Raw genomic sequence first — 15,386 nt, forward strand, 5'->3', positions numbered from 1 at the left:
AGAAGAAGAATCTTCTGGCCAGACTGCCCCTGGATTTAACCTCCAGTAGCTGGAATACCTCTGAGAGAAAATTGTGCTCTTACCTTGAGTTGCCAGCATGATCTCCTTCACCCTCCGGTACTGGTTTAGCAGCACTGTGAGCTCCTCTATCCGACGGTCCTGTCACAGTGCGAGAGCAGACTCACATGTAAATGCCACCACTGGCACCTCCGGTGAGTTCATTTGGGGGCCCGGGCTGTGTTCTGCACCCCCTGAGAGTGGACGCCATGTGGAAACACGGTGCCGGGGCCCATCCCAGAGCCTGGCTTCTCAGTGGTCTGCCTCCCGGGCAGCTGCAGGCTCTCCTGCCTCTCCCTGAGGGCTGAGTCCAGTCTCTAGCCATAAAACAATCCCTGTCTGACAGGGTCTTCGAGAGGCTGAAACAGTTCCAGAGGCAGAAACTCAAGGTCCCCCCACCCTCTGAGGTAACCATTAAAATCTGCCTCCTGATCCAAACGTTGTCCTCTGGAGCTACACACAAAAAAATGAGAAGACTAAAATAAAAATGTCCACTTATCCAAATATTTCTCCTGTTCTTTAGGAGTCTGAGGTTCCTCGCACAGCAAAGGACATTCCCAGAAGGACCATTTCTTTCAGCAGAACCTAGGAACTTGGGAGGCCACACAGATCCTGGGCTAAGACAAACTGGCATAAACTCTAGCTCTGTCGTCTACTGTTACCCGACACTGGGCAAAACCACTAAAGTACTTTGAGTTTGTTTCCTCATCTGCAAAATGCAGGAGTGTGATCCTTCCAAGCTGATTTTTGTGCCAGGTGGGTCTTCGATACGTATAGAGGTGTTTATTTCATGACTACGAGGGAATCACATGTGAAGAATGTGAGACGGCAGGGCAAGCGACATGCCGCCTAGTGTCTCTGTGATGGGTCTGTCACTGGATCACGCACGTGGGAGATGGGCGGACCATGCATGAGTCTTGCTAGGAGGCTAAGCAACAGCTCTGACCTGTAAGCACACTGGTATTTTTCCCCACCACATCAGCATGAACAGGCATGGCTTTTATCTGCCTTTGGGAGATTCCATTTAGGCCAAGTTCCCAGACATCAAAGCCAACAACAGGTGGCTGAGGCCTGGTCTCTAGGAAGCAGAAGCCATTCTCACACAGCCCCGGGTCAATGGCCTGATGGACATGGCTGCGTCCAAAATGTCAGTTACCAGCAGGGACCAAACAGAGCCAGGGGTATCAGCAGGTAAAAGACAGGTTGCCCAATCTTACCTTATCTTCATTGGCAATAAGTAAAGTTTCCATCCCAATTTTCAGACGTTGAATTTCTTGGTCTAAAAGAATTAAGGTGTGGAAAGAAACATTTATATAAATGCAGACAGCTATCCCCACATGCTAAGATGCTCCTCAAGTGAAAACTTGAGCACTCTCCATGTGAATGAGTTACACATGGCCTTCCTTACTTCTTTAAAGAGCCCATAATGGTGTCTGGCATAGAATTCAGTCTCATCAAATATTCGTTGGACTCATAAATGAATGAATCATTTTGTCTTCCCTTATAGACAATTGTGGGGGGAAAACAAAATGTCATCTACTCAAAGGTGACACGGAGAAAAATCTTTCATAACTAACATCTCACAAGAATACAGACATATGTCCTTTATAACTTGAGTGGGCATATACCTGGGCTGAAACTAGTTTTAAAGAAAACCACACAGTCCCATGGACTGTAGCAGAGACTTTAAAATGGGGGACGGGGGTGGGGTGTAGAATTCTACAGTTGAATGGAAGCTGGGAAAGAGTGATTAGGTAAGAGCTGGTTACTTAGCTTAACCTAAAATGGGGTAGTCGGAACATCTGCGTCTAAACTCTACTGCTGAGGAAAACAACCCTGCTTCATCACACATCCACAGAATTTCCCTACGGGCTGAGGGGTCTGTTCAGTCTGTGGTGCACAACTCAAGGCCTTCTCTCACTTTGGACCCAACAGGGTCTTTCTTGACTTCTTCCAAAGTGCTCTGGAGAGCCAGATCAAAGGCCAGTGCCTAATGGAACTGGAGGTCACTCTGCCAAATATTTAGAGGATTAGGAAGTGGCACATGGATTTTCCAAACAAGGATACCCCCAGATGCAGACTGGGCACTACAGAGAGAACAGAGGTATCTATATAAGAAAAGTACAGGGGACAAGGGAACAAAAGTATTGGCTCCCCCATTTGCTTTTAGGATGCTTGCTATATCCAACAAGAATAGGAAGAACAGATTTATGTACTTGGGATAAGCAGCTGTAGGGATATATTTTCAGAGGAAAGTGCAGAGCACTTGCTTATTATCTTAGGCTCCTGGCAGCTGAAGGCCAGCTCTGCAGCCCAGCAAGTGGAGGGAGCAGTAGCTCCCTACGAAGACTGGAACACGCTCATGCTTTGAGCAGCAAATGACCAAAGGACCAGCTCCAAGAGGTACCTGATGATGGAATGGGGCAGGGCCTGGAAGGCTTGGACTGTGGAGTAGCATGGGGTACAGGGGAAAGGCTGCCTGGTCTACAAGTCATGGATTAGGGAGCCCTCTGTCCTGGTTTAGTATCACAGATAATCTAGGAGGATACCTTAGGGGGTGCAGCCTCCACATTAGGCTTGGCGGGTGAGTGGCATGCTCAACAGCTGGGAAGAGAAAGCCTGGGAAAGGGATTAGTATATTGGTGACCACTTCTTTCACTAGCCTAAGTCACTGTTCCATGGCTACATGGCATCCCCACCCAGCCAGGGATCTGAGCTAAGTAGTGCTTGGCCAAGATAAGATTAGGTAATAGGGCCAGTCCACAGGGCTATATGATTTCCTCCAGCATTATTCTGCAGCCTGAGCTAACAGGAAAAGTGGGAAGATGTGTGATCATTTTGTATACAAAATAAATACCATAAATACTAAATATGTGCTAATAAGAGGATTTATCCTCTAGTTTTAATCAGCAAGACTTGAACTCCTTGGGGACCATTCACCATTCTTTCATTTATTCAATAAATATTTCTTAGGAGCCTAAAGTGGGCCAAATACTAGGCTCTAGGGATATGGTCTTAAAGAAAAGATAGACACAGAGTGAGGACAACAGTCTATACAAAGAGAACCCCCAAAGTACAACACTGACAAGGTATAATACATGCTATGGGGAAAATAAACAACACTGACTTAGAAAATAGGGTTGGGAGCATCTGAATGAGGTAGGGTGGCCAGGAAAGGTCTTTCTGACAGGTAACATTTCAGACAGGTTGAGATCTAAAGGATAGCGATAACTAATTGTTTCTGTAAACTCAGGGCCTTGTACAAGCATCAGACAGGTATCCACTAAATGACTGAACAGACTGCTAATACCTCTCCTTTGGCGATGACCCAAAACCAAGCCCTTTCAATCAGGTGAACATCTAAAGCTCCAGATGTGGCCACACGGAGATTCAATGGTCAGAATACATCTCAGAAAAGCCTCCAGAGCTGAGTCTTCTGGACAGGGAAGGGGTTCACGGCAGTGATTCCATGACAGAGCTGTGCTTTATAGGCCCAGTCATGCACACATGCGTGCATTCATTCACTGGGTCGTGTTTGCACACATATGCACTTACATGCACACTAGCATGCCTACTCACACAGGCATTCACATACCCGTCCACAGACATACATGCCCGCATATAAGAGGGGGCACAGGACCCAGGGTTTGGCTGTGCATTCTGTCACAGTCAACCCAGTTACCTTTCTCTGCATGATCACTGTGGAGAGCTGCAGTCCGGGAGAGCTGGCTGTGCAGACGCTCAATTTCTGCATCCTTTAGGGCCACCTGCTCTTGCAGTTGGGCCACCTCAGCCTAGAAGAGAACAGAGGATCCCTACCAGTTCAGAGGGACTACCAAACTGTAAAGAAGTACCTCAAGTCAGAGCCCAGAGCCAGTGGCTCCTAGGACACGTTAGGAAATTAGGAGCAGAGGTACCAGAGGTGAGCAGATAGAGGTGCTCACTGCCCTCTCCACAAGGTGGAGCTCTGCTGAATGTATTCTGGATATTTTGTATTCTCTGGAATAATGTAGTCTCATTATTTCTGGACATTTTGACCCTGCCTGTTTCTGGCTGTCTACCTGCCCTTGTCCTGCACCCTCCCACCAGACCAGGCTCTTTCCATCCCCTGCCCTCTGTGATCCAAACACCACCGAGGTTGGAAGAGCTGGGACTGTGTGCAATGGGAGGGCTGCCCTTGGTCTAGAAATTGATAATCACTTTTTGGATGTGGTCTTCCTCCCCCTTAGATAGTTATGCAATGGCATGTATGTACTCCACTGTTACAAGTACACGCATTTTTCATTTTTCCACCCCGTTGAGGAAATAACTGGAAATCAAATCACTAGTGGCACACAAAGAGTGAGCAAAGAGCTGCCTCCCTCAAACACTCTCCCACCCTTTGTGCATAGCCACTGCCTCTGCCCAACCTCCAGGCACCTGTGCACGCTCACCCACATGTACATACATGTAGGCATTCAGGTGTGCTGAGCAGAAATACTTTTGCAAACAAAGCAGGTAAGTACAGCCCCACCAGTGCACACACACATTTGTGCATGACACACATAGGCAGGTGCAGTGCATGGTTCCCACGTCTCTACCGCATATAGCAGGTTAAATTTCACACCTGACAGTACATGTGGCTGTGTCCCTGATTCCCCATACTCATTAGAAGATCAGAACTGTGCAGGATCCACCCCAAGAGGCATGCTGCCTTTGGAGTCAAACAAACTTGGATTCTCTCACTTCCTGTTGGGAGACCTCGGGCAAGTGAGTTAACCTTTCTGAGTCTTAGCTCATCTATAAAATGGGGAAAATGGCGTTTACTTCGTGGGCCTGTAAAGGGGATTAAATAAGATAATGGTTATGAACAACTTAGCCTAATGCTTGGTAGATTGTAATCATTCAATAAATGCTACTATTGCTGCTCTCATCCTGTTCCTTCCCTTATGATAACTAGCTAGTTCTCTGAGCATCAAACCAGACTAAGTAAGAGGTTGAGAACCAACCCCTGAGCCAGTCAACAAAGCACACAACAAAGACTTCTATTCTGGCTGCATCCGCCCCATGTGGGAGCCCAGACACGCCCTGCCTTCATTCCTCAAGGTTATGGATGAGCTTTCCTTTCCCACAGAGGCACCAGTCAATCTGTGAACAACTCCAAGTAGCCAAGTGACCACTGGTTCTGTTGGTGGTTCCTCTGCTGAACAGGCCTGTGTTTGGGACTCATGACTGAGCAGCCACTCTGCGTGGACCCCTGTGCTGTCCACTTTCTTGCATCAAACCTCCCTCAGTCTCCACAGGAAACCATGGGAGGAAGCAATGTCCCTGTGTGTCCCTGGGGAGAAAATAGGAGTCGTGCAAGATTCAATGGTCAAGTCACAGAGCCATTTAGTGACCAGGCAAGGACATAATCCCCACCTGCTCCAAAGCCAGGGTCTCACCACCACAGCAGGTCTGCTTCTAAGATAACAGGACAAATGAGAGCCTCTCTTACACAGCTTGGGCTCCCTGACACCACTGTGAGGGTTTCTGAATAAGTCTTCCCTAACAGCTCCCTAATGGGATAGAAATGACCAGGTAAAGAAAAAGAGGTGGCACAGGCCAGGTTTCCTTACTCCCAAGTTTCCTATGGAGCCCTGCCCCTGTGCTCTGGTTTCCACCCAGAGGTCAGAGAGCCGAGTCCATCTGTGCCAAACTGCCTGCTGAGGCTCACAGCCCACAGCAGCTTTTCTGGCTCACTCAGGGCCACAGTGTCCATGGGCTTATCATGAATGGTGACGGTGGCTTCTGAGAAGCTTTCCCTTGAGATGCTCAATCCAAATGCCTCTCATTTCTGTAAGAGCCAGACTAGTCTTAGAAAATACTCTCTAAATCTTTCTTGTACCCCTCCATGCCCATGTCTCCCTTTCTTTGCAGACAGGGTCCAAGCTGGTCTCTGTTAAGAATCTGGATACCTGATGCTTGTCTGTGGACCCCATGGTAGACATCAGTGGCATGGACCTGGTGAGGCGGACCCCACGCACGATGAAGCCTCTGCTCTCTGAGATCTGCCCTGGGTGAGGTCAGTTACTTATTTATGATTTTTTATTCCTCACCAAAGAATATGTTTTTTACTGATTTTAAAGAGAGAGAAAGGGAGACAGAGACAGATAGACAGACATCGATTTTTTGCCTCCCATACATACCCGACTGGGGATCGAACCTGCAACCTTTTGGTGCATGGGATGACACTCCAACCAACTGAGTCACCCAGTCAGGGCAAGGTCAATCTTAAATATTTAAAACTCTACAAACCAAGTGGCTGGGCCCAACCTCCCATGTGCCAATTTCCACAAAATAGGCCAGAAATGACAGGTGCTCTGATATCCTTTCAGTAGTGGCTGTCCCTACAGCTGGGAAGTCAACGATAGCCCGGGGGCCCTCTACTTGATCGTTGAGGACAAAGTATGCTACTGCCACAGCCACCAAGGCTAGATCTGGTGACAGGCAGACGTGGGCACTCTGATTCCCAGCAAGTGCTGGGCCTCGCTAAACTTGGGACCACAGCCTCATGCTGCTGCGATGGAAGATGAACTCAATAGGGACTGAGAAGCTTTACAAAGAAAAGTGAAGAACTTTTGAAACCACTGAAGGTTTTCACTGCAGGGAATCAGGATGGCATAGGGAAGAGAGCACGAGTTTTGGAATGATCCAGATCCAGATCTGAACCTTACTGTGGCTACCCTGAGCCTCCATCTCCTCACCAGTAAAATGAGGATGATAAACCAACGGACCTCACCAGGTTATTTTATGGATCGAATGAGAAAAAATGTGCAAAGGGCTTGGTACGTTCTGGCACATAGGAGTTGCTCCACACCTGGTAGTTATTAAATAACTCTCGGTGTCTCAAAGTCTACATGCCAAGGCAAAGGGCTTAGGTAATTTAAAAAGAAAAGGGTAGTTTGGTTTCATAAGAGAAGGTGGTATGTATAATTCCAAAGGCTGCACCAAGGTAAGGCTCACCTGATGGAGCGCTGCGATGAAGATTCTGAGCTCTCTGAGAAAATGGGGCTCCTATGACCAGTGACCGTGAAGCACAGTGCATACAACGGTACAAGTGGATAAAAACGGAGCGGTGGCTAAATGGATCTGGATTGCCTAGCGTTGGTGCTGACTAGCTAGCTGTGAGATCTTGGGGAACTTGATTAACCACTCAATGCCTCAGTGTTCTGAACTGTAAAATAGTTAAGCAAAAATATTATATAGACTATTGACATCAACATTGTGTTCAGAGTTTTCTTTTAATAGCATGATATACAGTTGTAAATAAATGATCAACACCAGAAATTGGCAGAGAGAGAGACAGAGAGAGAGAGAGAGAGAGAGAGAGAGAGAGAGAGAGACAGAGACTGAGAGTAATGCCAGGAAGGAAATATTAATAGTGGTAGCTCCTGGGTGGTATATGAGTGATTTTTTTATTCCTTTAATTTTTTCTAGTTTAAAAATTCTCTATAATAAATATTGTTTTTATAATAATTAAAAGATAACTTACAGAAAAAATAAACCAAAAAAACTAGATGTTAACAAAACACTAATTAGTAAAAATGAAAATGTCTACAGGGGCCATGCACCAACATCCATAGGTGGCGCTGTGGAGACCTTAGGGAAATGGCAGGTGTGCACCCCATGCAGAGGCAGCCCTGCCCAGGCTCCTTCAGGAAGGAATGATGTGCCAGGGTGGTGAGAGCTTCCTTCTCCATAGTCCACCACCCCTAGGGTAGCCTTACTCTATTTCAATGTGAAATTTCCTAATATTTAAGTGACAATGAATTCGACATCCTTAAATACAAATTTCAGGCCAAAAAAAAAAATTACGGGCTGAATCCAAGCCACTTATTTTAACCTCTGCATTTCAATTACATTATCCTTGGTGTGTCTTTTTTTTATTTTTTTTAAGATTTTATTTTTAGACAGAGGGGAAGGGAAGGAGAAAGGGAGAGAAACATCAATGTGTGGATGCTTGTCATGCGCCCCCTACTGGGGACCTGGCCCACAACCCAGGCATGTGCCCTGATGGGGATCAAACCAGCGACCCGATGGTTCACAGGCCGGCACTCAATCCACTGAACCACACCAGCCAGGGCCCTTGGTGTCTTTTAAATAGCAAGCTCCCCAGTTCAATAGAAGCATGATTTGATTTTTTAAAATATTCAAAGTATACATCATTTTTTAAAAGGAATACATTCATTGCTGAAAATAAAGCATGCTCTTTCAAAACCCGATTATTAGAGGGACTGGCTAAACTTAAAATGATGCAGCCAATATAACGTTGGCATTCATCTGCCTAAGGACTCATCACTCGCCTGCTCTCTCACTCGCTCACCCCTTCTTGGCACAATGTCAGCTGATGGTGCTACGGGACACAGCAAGAGGGGAGAGACTCAGTTACTTCAGCAGCTCATAATCTTGTGGGCTTTCCTCCTTGAGAAGAGCCCTCCTGGGTCAAATCTCTCTGCTGAAGAACCTGGTCACTGCTGCGTGTGCACACAGTAGGGTCAGTTTGCATTTTTCCAGCATGGGCTCCTGCAAACCCAGAGTTTAAACACAGACACTCCCCACTGGGCCTCAGTGTCTCCCCATAAGCATCAGAATTGCCTTTTACCTTAGTGGCCTTCAGCTTCCACTCATACTGGTTCCGTTCATTTTCTAACTCTTCCACCTTGATTTTGAGGTGCTTAAGTTCTTGCAGTAACTCCTAGGGAGATGAGGGAGAAAGACAAAGTTCTGTTGGTTAACAAGCAGGACGCTGTTCCCTGGATCTACAACCCTGGTTAAGCTTGTGCACAGAGGATGCCTGGGGCAGGAGCAACCACAGCATGCTCCATACTGCAGTTCAAATCTTTAAACATGGTGCTGTTTCAGGAGAAGCTGTGTGGCCATTTTAAAACAAAGGCCAGGGAATTCTTGACATAAGAAAGAAAACTTTCTGCTTATTTTTAGAACCTGTTCTGCTCACTCCTTTCTGACACCGACGTCCTATATGGGGTGTGCCTGCCTCAAACATGTATGTAGGGGCAGGACAGGTAGGGCTTTGGAGCAAGAGGAAAAGAGATGTGGAAATAAGGAAGCTTCTTACAGACAAATTAGCAGGAAGCAGGTTAATTGGGAGCATCTTTTTGTGCCAAGTGAGGGCTGAGGAACCCAGAGGAGGGGTCAGTGATCCTGAAAGGCTTCACAGAGGAAGTGACAGCCAGCAGGACAGACATAAAACACTGAGGAAACAAATGCCAAGTACCAAATGCAGAGGCCAGTCTGGGTGTTCCAGTTCAGAGGAGGGGGTGGGTTTAAAGAAAGGAGGGAGGGACAGGCATTGGGGAGAGGATGAGATGAGACCTGGAAGATAAGGTAGGGGCCTGCTGAAAAGGCTTTTGGATGAGAACATAAGGATTTCTGATGCCACTGTTTGGACAGTAGGAAGCCACTGAAAGTTGCCGAGTGGGGAGGTGATACTTTAACAACTTGCCCATGGTGGAGCTGGAATCCAAACCCGCATTTTCTGACTCCAGGGCCCCTGCTTTCTACACCATCCCTTTAGCAAAGATGGCACCTTTGACCCAAACCAAGAGTCCTTTAACAGACAAATGGCCCTGCTGACTGGTTCCTATAAGAAAAATTTCATTAAAAGTGATCACTTCCATAGACTTTCTGAACTCCAGGCTCATCTAACAAACTTCCTATTTAACGTGCCCACGTGGATGGCATGCAGGCATCACATGACCAGGCCCAGGGGGAACTCTTAATCACTCCTTTTATACTTCTCCATCACACTGAATGGCAGCTCGTCCACCAAATCGCCTGTGCAAACCCTGGGGTCCGTCCTTGGCATCTCCTCTCCCTTTCCTCCTACATGTGCCATTCATTCCCAAGCCTTGTTAATGCTTTTCCCAAGGAAATAGCGTGAATCTCTCATTGTCTCCAACTCGACACCACTGCTCTGGTCTGGTTGTTAGTGTTGCTGGCCTGCACAGGCCCTTCGTTGGGTGCTCCTTTGTCGTCTTACCCTTCTTGAACCCACCAACCCCCACAGCATCCAGGGGAACAATGCCATTAAAACACAAATCTGACCCTGGCACAGCCCTGCTCCTCAAAGTTCATAAAATTTAACCTATGACCAATATAGCCTGGCCTGACACTGGCATGCGGCCTGCCTCGCATATGACTCTATCTCCTGGTTATGTTCCAGCCGCACTGGGAACTTTCTAGTTCCTCTTCCTGACTTGGGCATTCACACACACTCTTCCCTCTGTTGGGAACTGCAGGCCAGGTTAATTCCCACCCATCCTTCAGGCCTCCCTCAGCAAAGCTATCCCAACCTCCACCCTCCATCATGTGCCCCTGCTGTACCCTCTCGTGGCATCCGGCTATCTCCCACACCGTTCACAATTAAGTATTTGCTGGTGCGATTGCTAATGGCTAGTTTACCTGCACTGAACTCCATGAGAAGTTTTGCTAACCTCTGGCACAAAGTGGGTATGCATTATTTCTTGATGAATGAACCCATGAAATTCAAGTCATCGTTTAAGTGGCCTGGAGCTCTTTGCATTCTGAGATAATCCACCAGAAAGTTACGTTGCTTACAGTTGAATTTTGTAGGGTAATTTATGAAGATTTTCTTACAGCGGAGGGGAGCATTTGTTGATGCCCTTCAAAAACAACATCTTCCGTGCTATGGGTACTGTATCTGTGATCTGCAGCATTAGACTTCTAGGCCTGCTGGGACTTGCAGCTGAGCTGGGATAGTTTCTGAGAACATTTCTGGCCCTGCCTACGGGAGTGCCAGGCCTGCTGACAGAACCAGATGTGTTCAGGTTACTGCCTGAGGCGATGCTGCCGTGGGGACACAGAGCAGGATGCTCTCTGGGCCCGTGTATCCTTGGCAGTTCTCCTTCTAAATTGTCTGATGCCCATCATTGGCTATAAACACTGGTGCAAATTTTAACTTCCTTTAGAAGTTTTTCTGATGTAACCACTCAGCATGCCCCAGCACCCTCTCAGGCTTCCCTATCCAACTCTAGATTTATACCTTGGCTCCCAACTCTTTTCTGTATCCTTTAATGTAGGAGGAAATCTTCCCCACTGAGTGCCTCCCCTAATGCCTAAGTCTGGGTAGAGACTTTCACCATATTCCACAGTTGAGTGTGGTCATGGTAGCTTCCTGCAGGGCTGAGGCAGACCCTCTGCAGTGCTCACAGCTACTGTGACCTGAACTTTCTCTTGGGCTCCCAAGTCCTCTGATAGCGGACCTTGGGGGTGCAGGCTCATCTCTGCATGGCTGCCATCACCAGGCCTCAGACAGGTCACATCAGTGTGAGGGACCAAGTCCAGAATCTCAGTCAGATACACCCCACAGGGCCCAGAGATGGTGTAGTCCCTTTAATGTGATTATGTGAGGAAATTCTTCTGGAAACTCAGATGATGACTTAATCATCACAGCAAGTAGAAACGTGCATTCTATGTTCTTGCTGGGGACAAACCTCTTTAAAAATAAACTTGAAAGGATTCTTTCATAATGCTATTTAAAAAAAAATAAGGGAGATGAAATTTCCTTTCCTCTCCCAGCCCAGAAGCAGGCATCAGTGTCTGCAGCGTACCTAGGGGGTACTCCGGAGGGTTCCTTTTGCACAAATGCCCAGCACTCACTCCCACACCGAGGGAGATGAGTGCGCCACCTGTCCAAGGGTGGCCTCACCCGCTCAGACCCTGCTCCGTGAGGGTCACAGAGCTCAGCTCACATCTGCAGGGAGTGTGTGAGTCCCAAACTCTGTCCAGAGGTAACAACAGATCCCTGTTAAGCCACAGCACGCTGTTCTGGTTAGGAAAAGCCCAAGCCCCTCCACCAGTGAAACACCCCACACACGCATGCTCCGATATACTTAAGTGAGGTTCCTACAGGTGACCCCTCCCAACGGGCACAGTCCTGGCTGCAGGCCTGGGGCTCAGCCACACGGTCGCCGGCAGCCACCTCCTCAGGGTGGTCCCTACTGAGTAAGAGGCGCTGTTGAATCTGCCTGTGGATGTCCAGCTGCAGCCTACACATCTGCTCCTGCAGCTCACTGATCACATTCAGAACTGACTGTAGGAAGGAAGAGAAAGGAGAAAAAGCACTCAGGGTCAGTCAGCTCTCAGACACCGAATTCCCTAAGGGAGCATCACAGAAGGAAGGAAGGATGGAAGGAAGGGTAAAGGGGGTGAGCAGCAGGGGGCACCCAGCGGGCACTGTTTGTGACCCCCACTCTCTTTATGGGGAACCAAAAGATGTGGCACTTTTCCTGAGGCCTGTCCCATCCCTGGGCCAGCCTTGGGGTTTGAACAAACACCTGGTAGCTCCTTGTGCCATACGGGGAGGGGGGTGAGGGGGATGCTTGCATGTCAACATCTGAGACACAGAGTCTAGTCACAGCAGAGGCAGAGGCACATATAGACACCCCCCCCCCATGCTTCACACGCCAACCCCGTGCGCAGGTGACACAGGGCACAAACCATGCTCATGCACGCTAATATGCCTCCATCCCTAAACTCTCCCTCACACAGTACACCAACCCTTACTCCTTCGTTTCCCACTCCAAACCGGACTCCTCTGTAGCCTCCAGAACGCTGTGGCCTTTCACGGTAACTTTGAGAATAACTGCAGTCCTTAGAATTCACAGCTACTCTCGGTTCTGGATCCTTCACTAACAGTTCTCCTGGGCTTTCCTTTATCTACTCCACAGACACTTAGTGCCACTCTTGCAGAGACCAATGGCACTCACAGGTGAGTGGGGACAGACACACAAAAGAACCACCACAGCAGCTAGCTAAGAAAACCACAGGGCTTTCAGGGAGCAGTGAGTGACTCTGCCTGGGTCAAGAGGAGGGGATGGGACAAGTCTCAGCGACGTCAAGCAGCCACATTGTAGACCCCGTGCCAGGTGCGGGAGTGCAGGAGATGAAGCATCATGGCCTGGGGAGCAGATGATGCTGCCACTCGTGGCAGTAAGGAACCCAGAGGTTGGGGAGGACTGTGAGCAGCCGATGGTCAGGGATAGGGAATTAAGGAGACAGTTAGCAGTAGAGTAGAACAAAGGTGGAGGGAGAGCAACCAGTCCAACTGTTTGGCCCCCTTTCTATCCACCTTTACCGACACCCTTGGCACTTGCATCTGGTGTTGAGAGGACTGCCCACTGGCACCATGGGTACTACCCAGGCACGTTGGAGGAGGCTGTCCAACCCCAACAGTGATAGTTATCTAAAAGAAGAACAGCTGCCGCTCCATATCATGTTGTTCTATAAATGCCCCCCTTTTAAAAAAGATTTATTTATTTTTAGAGAGAGGGAAGGGAGGGAAAAAGAGAGGGAGAGAAACATTGATGTGAGAGAGAAACATCAATTGGTTGTCTCTCATACACAACCCGACCAGAGACCAAACCCATAACCCAGGCATGTGCCCTGACTGGGACTCAAACCAGCAACTTTCTGCTTTGTGGGATAATGCCCAACCAACTGAGCCACACTGGTCAGGGCTATAAATCCCCTTTTCAAATGTAGAAGGGAAACTGAGGGTCTATGGGCCAGCTTGGGGCTGAAAGGGTACTGGGCTAAGGCCCCCACGCCAGCCTGCTCTCCTCTCCAGTGATGCCATTTGGACTGGGAGAGCTTATGACATTGTCACAAGCAGCCTCTGGCCTTCCAGTCACTCTCCCCTTAAACAAGCTCGCCTGTTTTAACCCACAGACAGCCCCAGGTTGTCCTCCCTCAGGGTCATCTGTCTAATAAGCTGTTTCCCTATGGAGACCAGAGGGTTGGGGTGAAAAGTCAAGGTGACCCCTGTGGGCCTGAGTAAATGCCCAACCCCAGACCTTTACCTTCCTTTACTGTTGTTGGTCTCTGGACCCTGATGGACTCTGACTCTTGGGCTAGACTATACCTGCCCTCTGAGTTCTCACCTACAGGCCCAGTGCAGACCCTGGCCTCTGACTTGGTCTTTGTTCCATGTGCCTCTGAGTTCTGAACCCCTTGCTGCCTTAGCTCAGATGCCTGACAAGGGCAGAGGATTCCTGCCTGTCTGGCCTCAGCCACTAAGAGTCACAGTCCAGCTCTCGCTTTCTGCTGCCCTTGGCCTTGGCCATCACTGGAAGTCACTAAATAGGAAAAAAAAAATCTGTATTCAGTTTGTTCATGCTTTTTCTTCTGCGATGTCTCAGCCTTTTTGGAGTTTTCATTGTTTAGCTGGTAGGTCCTAGGATGACCTATGAGGACCAAGAAGCTGGAGGAGGTGAAGTTACAGAGGAAGGAAAGGAACAGGAATCAGCAGCCCCAGGCGGAGGGCTTGGCTAAGCACAAAGGGAAAACAAGTTGGAGGTTCAGATAGGTTTCCAGGTGAAATACAGGAAGTTAAGGGAGAGCTTCCCCAATGGCCTTGACCTTCTCTGTAGAGAAGGTGGAAACGTTGTCTGCTAAAAGGACACAGTGAAGTAACAGGGGATAAGGATTTAGAAGTCATTGTGAGGCGTGAGAAAAGGAAAGTCAGGCACGGGGCGGCGGGGGGGGGGGGGGGGGGGGGGGGGGGGGGGTGAAGCACCACCAAGGAGCCGGCTGATGTGGCTGAAGCTGGAAGTCAATTAGCATAGAGTTATTTTGTTTGTTTTGTTTGTTTAACATCAAATCCTGTAAGCAAAAACCCTAGGGCAGGAGGGAGGATGGCAGGCTAATCAAAGATGGAGTTGAAAACGATTCTCAAGGTAATGACCAGCCTGCATCTCCACAAAGAAGGAGATTCAGCCTGTCATGCCGGGCTAAGCTATGACAAGTGACGTCACGACACAGTGAAACACGCACAGGCTTTGAACTTGTACAGACCTAGGTTTCATGCCAGCCTGGCACTTTTTACTATGTGACTTGGTGAGTTATGAAACCTTTCCAAACTTAGTTTCCAAATTTGCATAATGAGGGTCTCACTGCCTCATAGGGTTGTTGGGAGGATTAAGTCAAGTGAGACTTAGGTAAAGCACCTGGCGTGGTGCCTAGCACAGGGGAGGCAGTGAGAAATGTGAGTTCACTTCTTCACTGCTTCTCCTTGTACATCAACTGACTCCTAAGACACGAACAAGAGAAATTGGGAAAACATCAGGAAAGACCTAGCGCTCCCAGGACACCGTGAAGGCCCATGTGACATTGATTCCTGACAACAAAAGCCCAGTGGCCCCGCATGCCCTGGCACATGCACTCAGTCCTCTGGCCCTGCCTGTCCTCAGGCCTGCTCTTCTCCCTTACATAATTTTCTAGAATTTCATTGTCTTCTAGTTCATTTTGTTCCCTCCATCGATAAACCT

At 48.3% G+C, this 15,386-nt stretch overlaps 1 protein-coding gene across 8 annotated transcripts in view; it reads right to left on the minus strand.

The window, feature by feature from the left end:
* PPFIBP2 (PPFIA binding protein 2) overlaps positions 1 to 15,386 on the minus strand; it is a 130,347-nt gene that overhangs the window by 22,525 nt on the left and 92,436 nt on the right. For all 8 annotated transcript variants that reach the window (XM_045194000.3, XM_024559086.4, XM_045194004.3 and 5 more), the window contains 4 exons: positions 8,681 to 8,773; positions 3,740 to 3,851; positions 1,275 to 1,336; positions 84 to 159 (listed from right to left, as the gene is read on the minus strand). In XM_045194000.3, the coding sequence (XP_045049935.1) occupies positions 84 to 159; positions 1,275 to 1,336; positions 3,740 to 3,851; positions 8,681 to 8,773 (343 nt within the window). The remainder of the gene's footprint in view (positions 1 to 83; positions 160 to 1,274; positions 1,337 to 3,739; positions 3,852 to 8,680; positions 8,774 to 15,386) is intronic.

Source organism: Desmodus rotundus, chromosome 5, assembly GCF_022682495.2.
Source record: "Desmodus rotundus isolate HL8 chromosome 5, HLdesRot8A.1, whole genome shotgun sequence".
Lineage (NCBI taxonomy): Eukaryota > Metazoa > Chordata > Mammalia > Chiroptera > Phyllostomidae > Desmodus > Desmodus rotundus.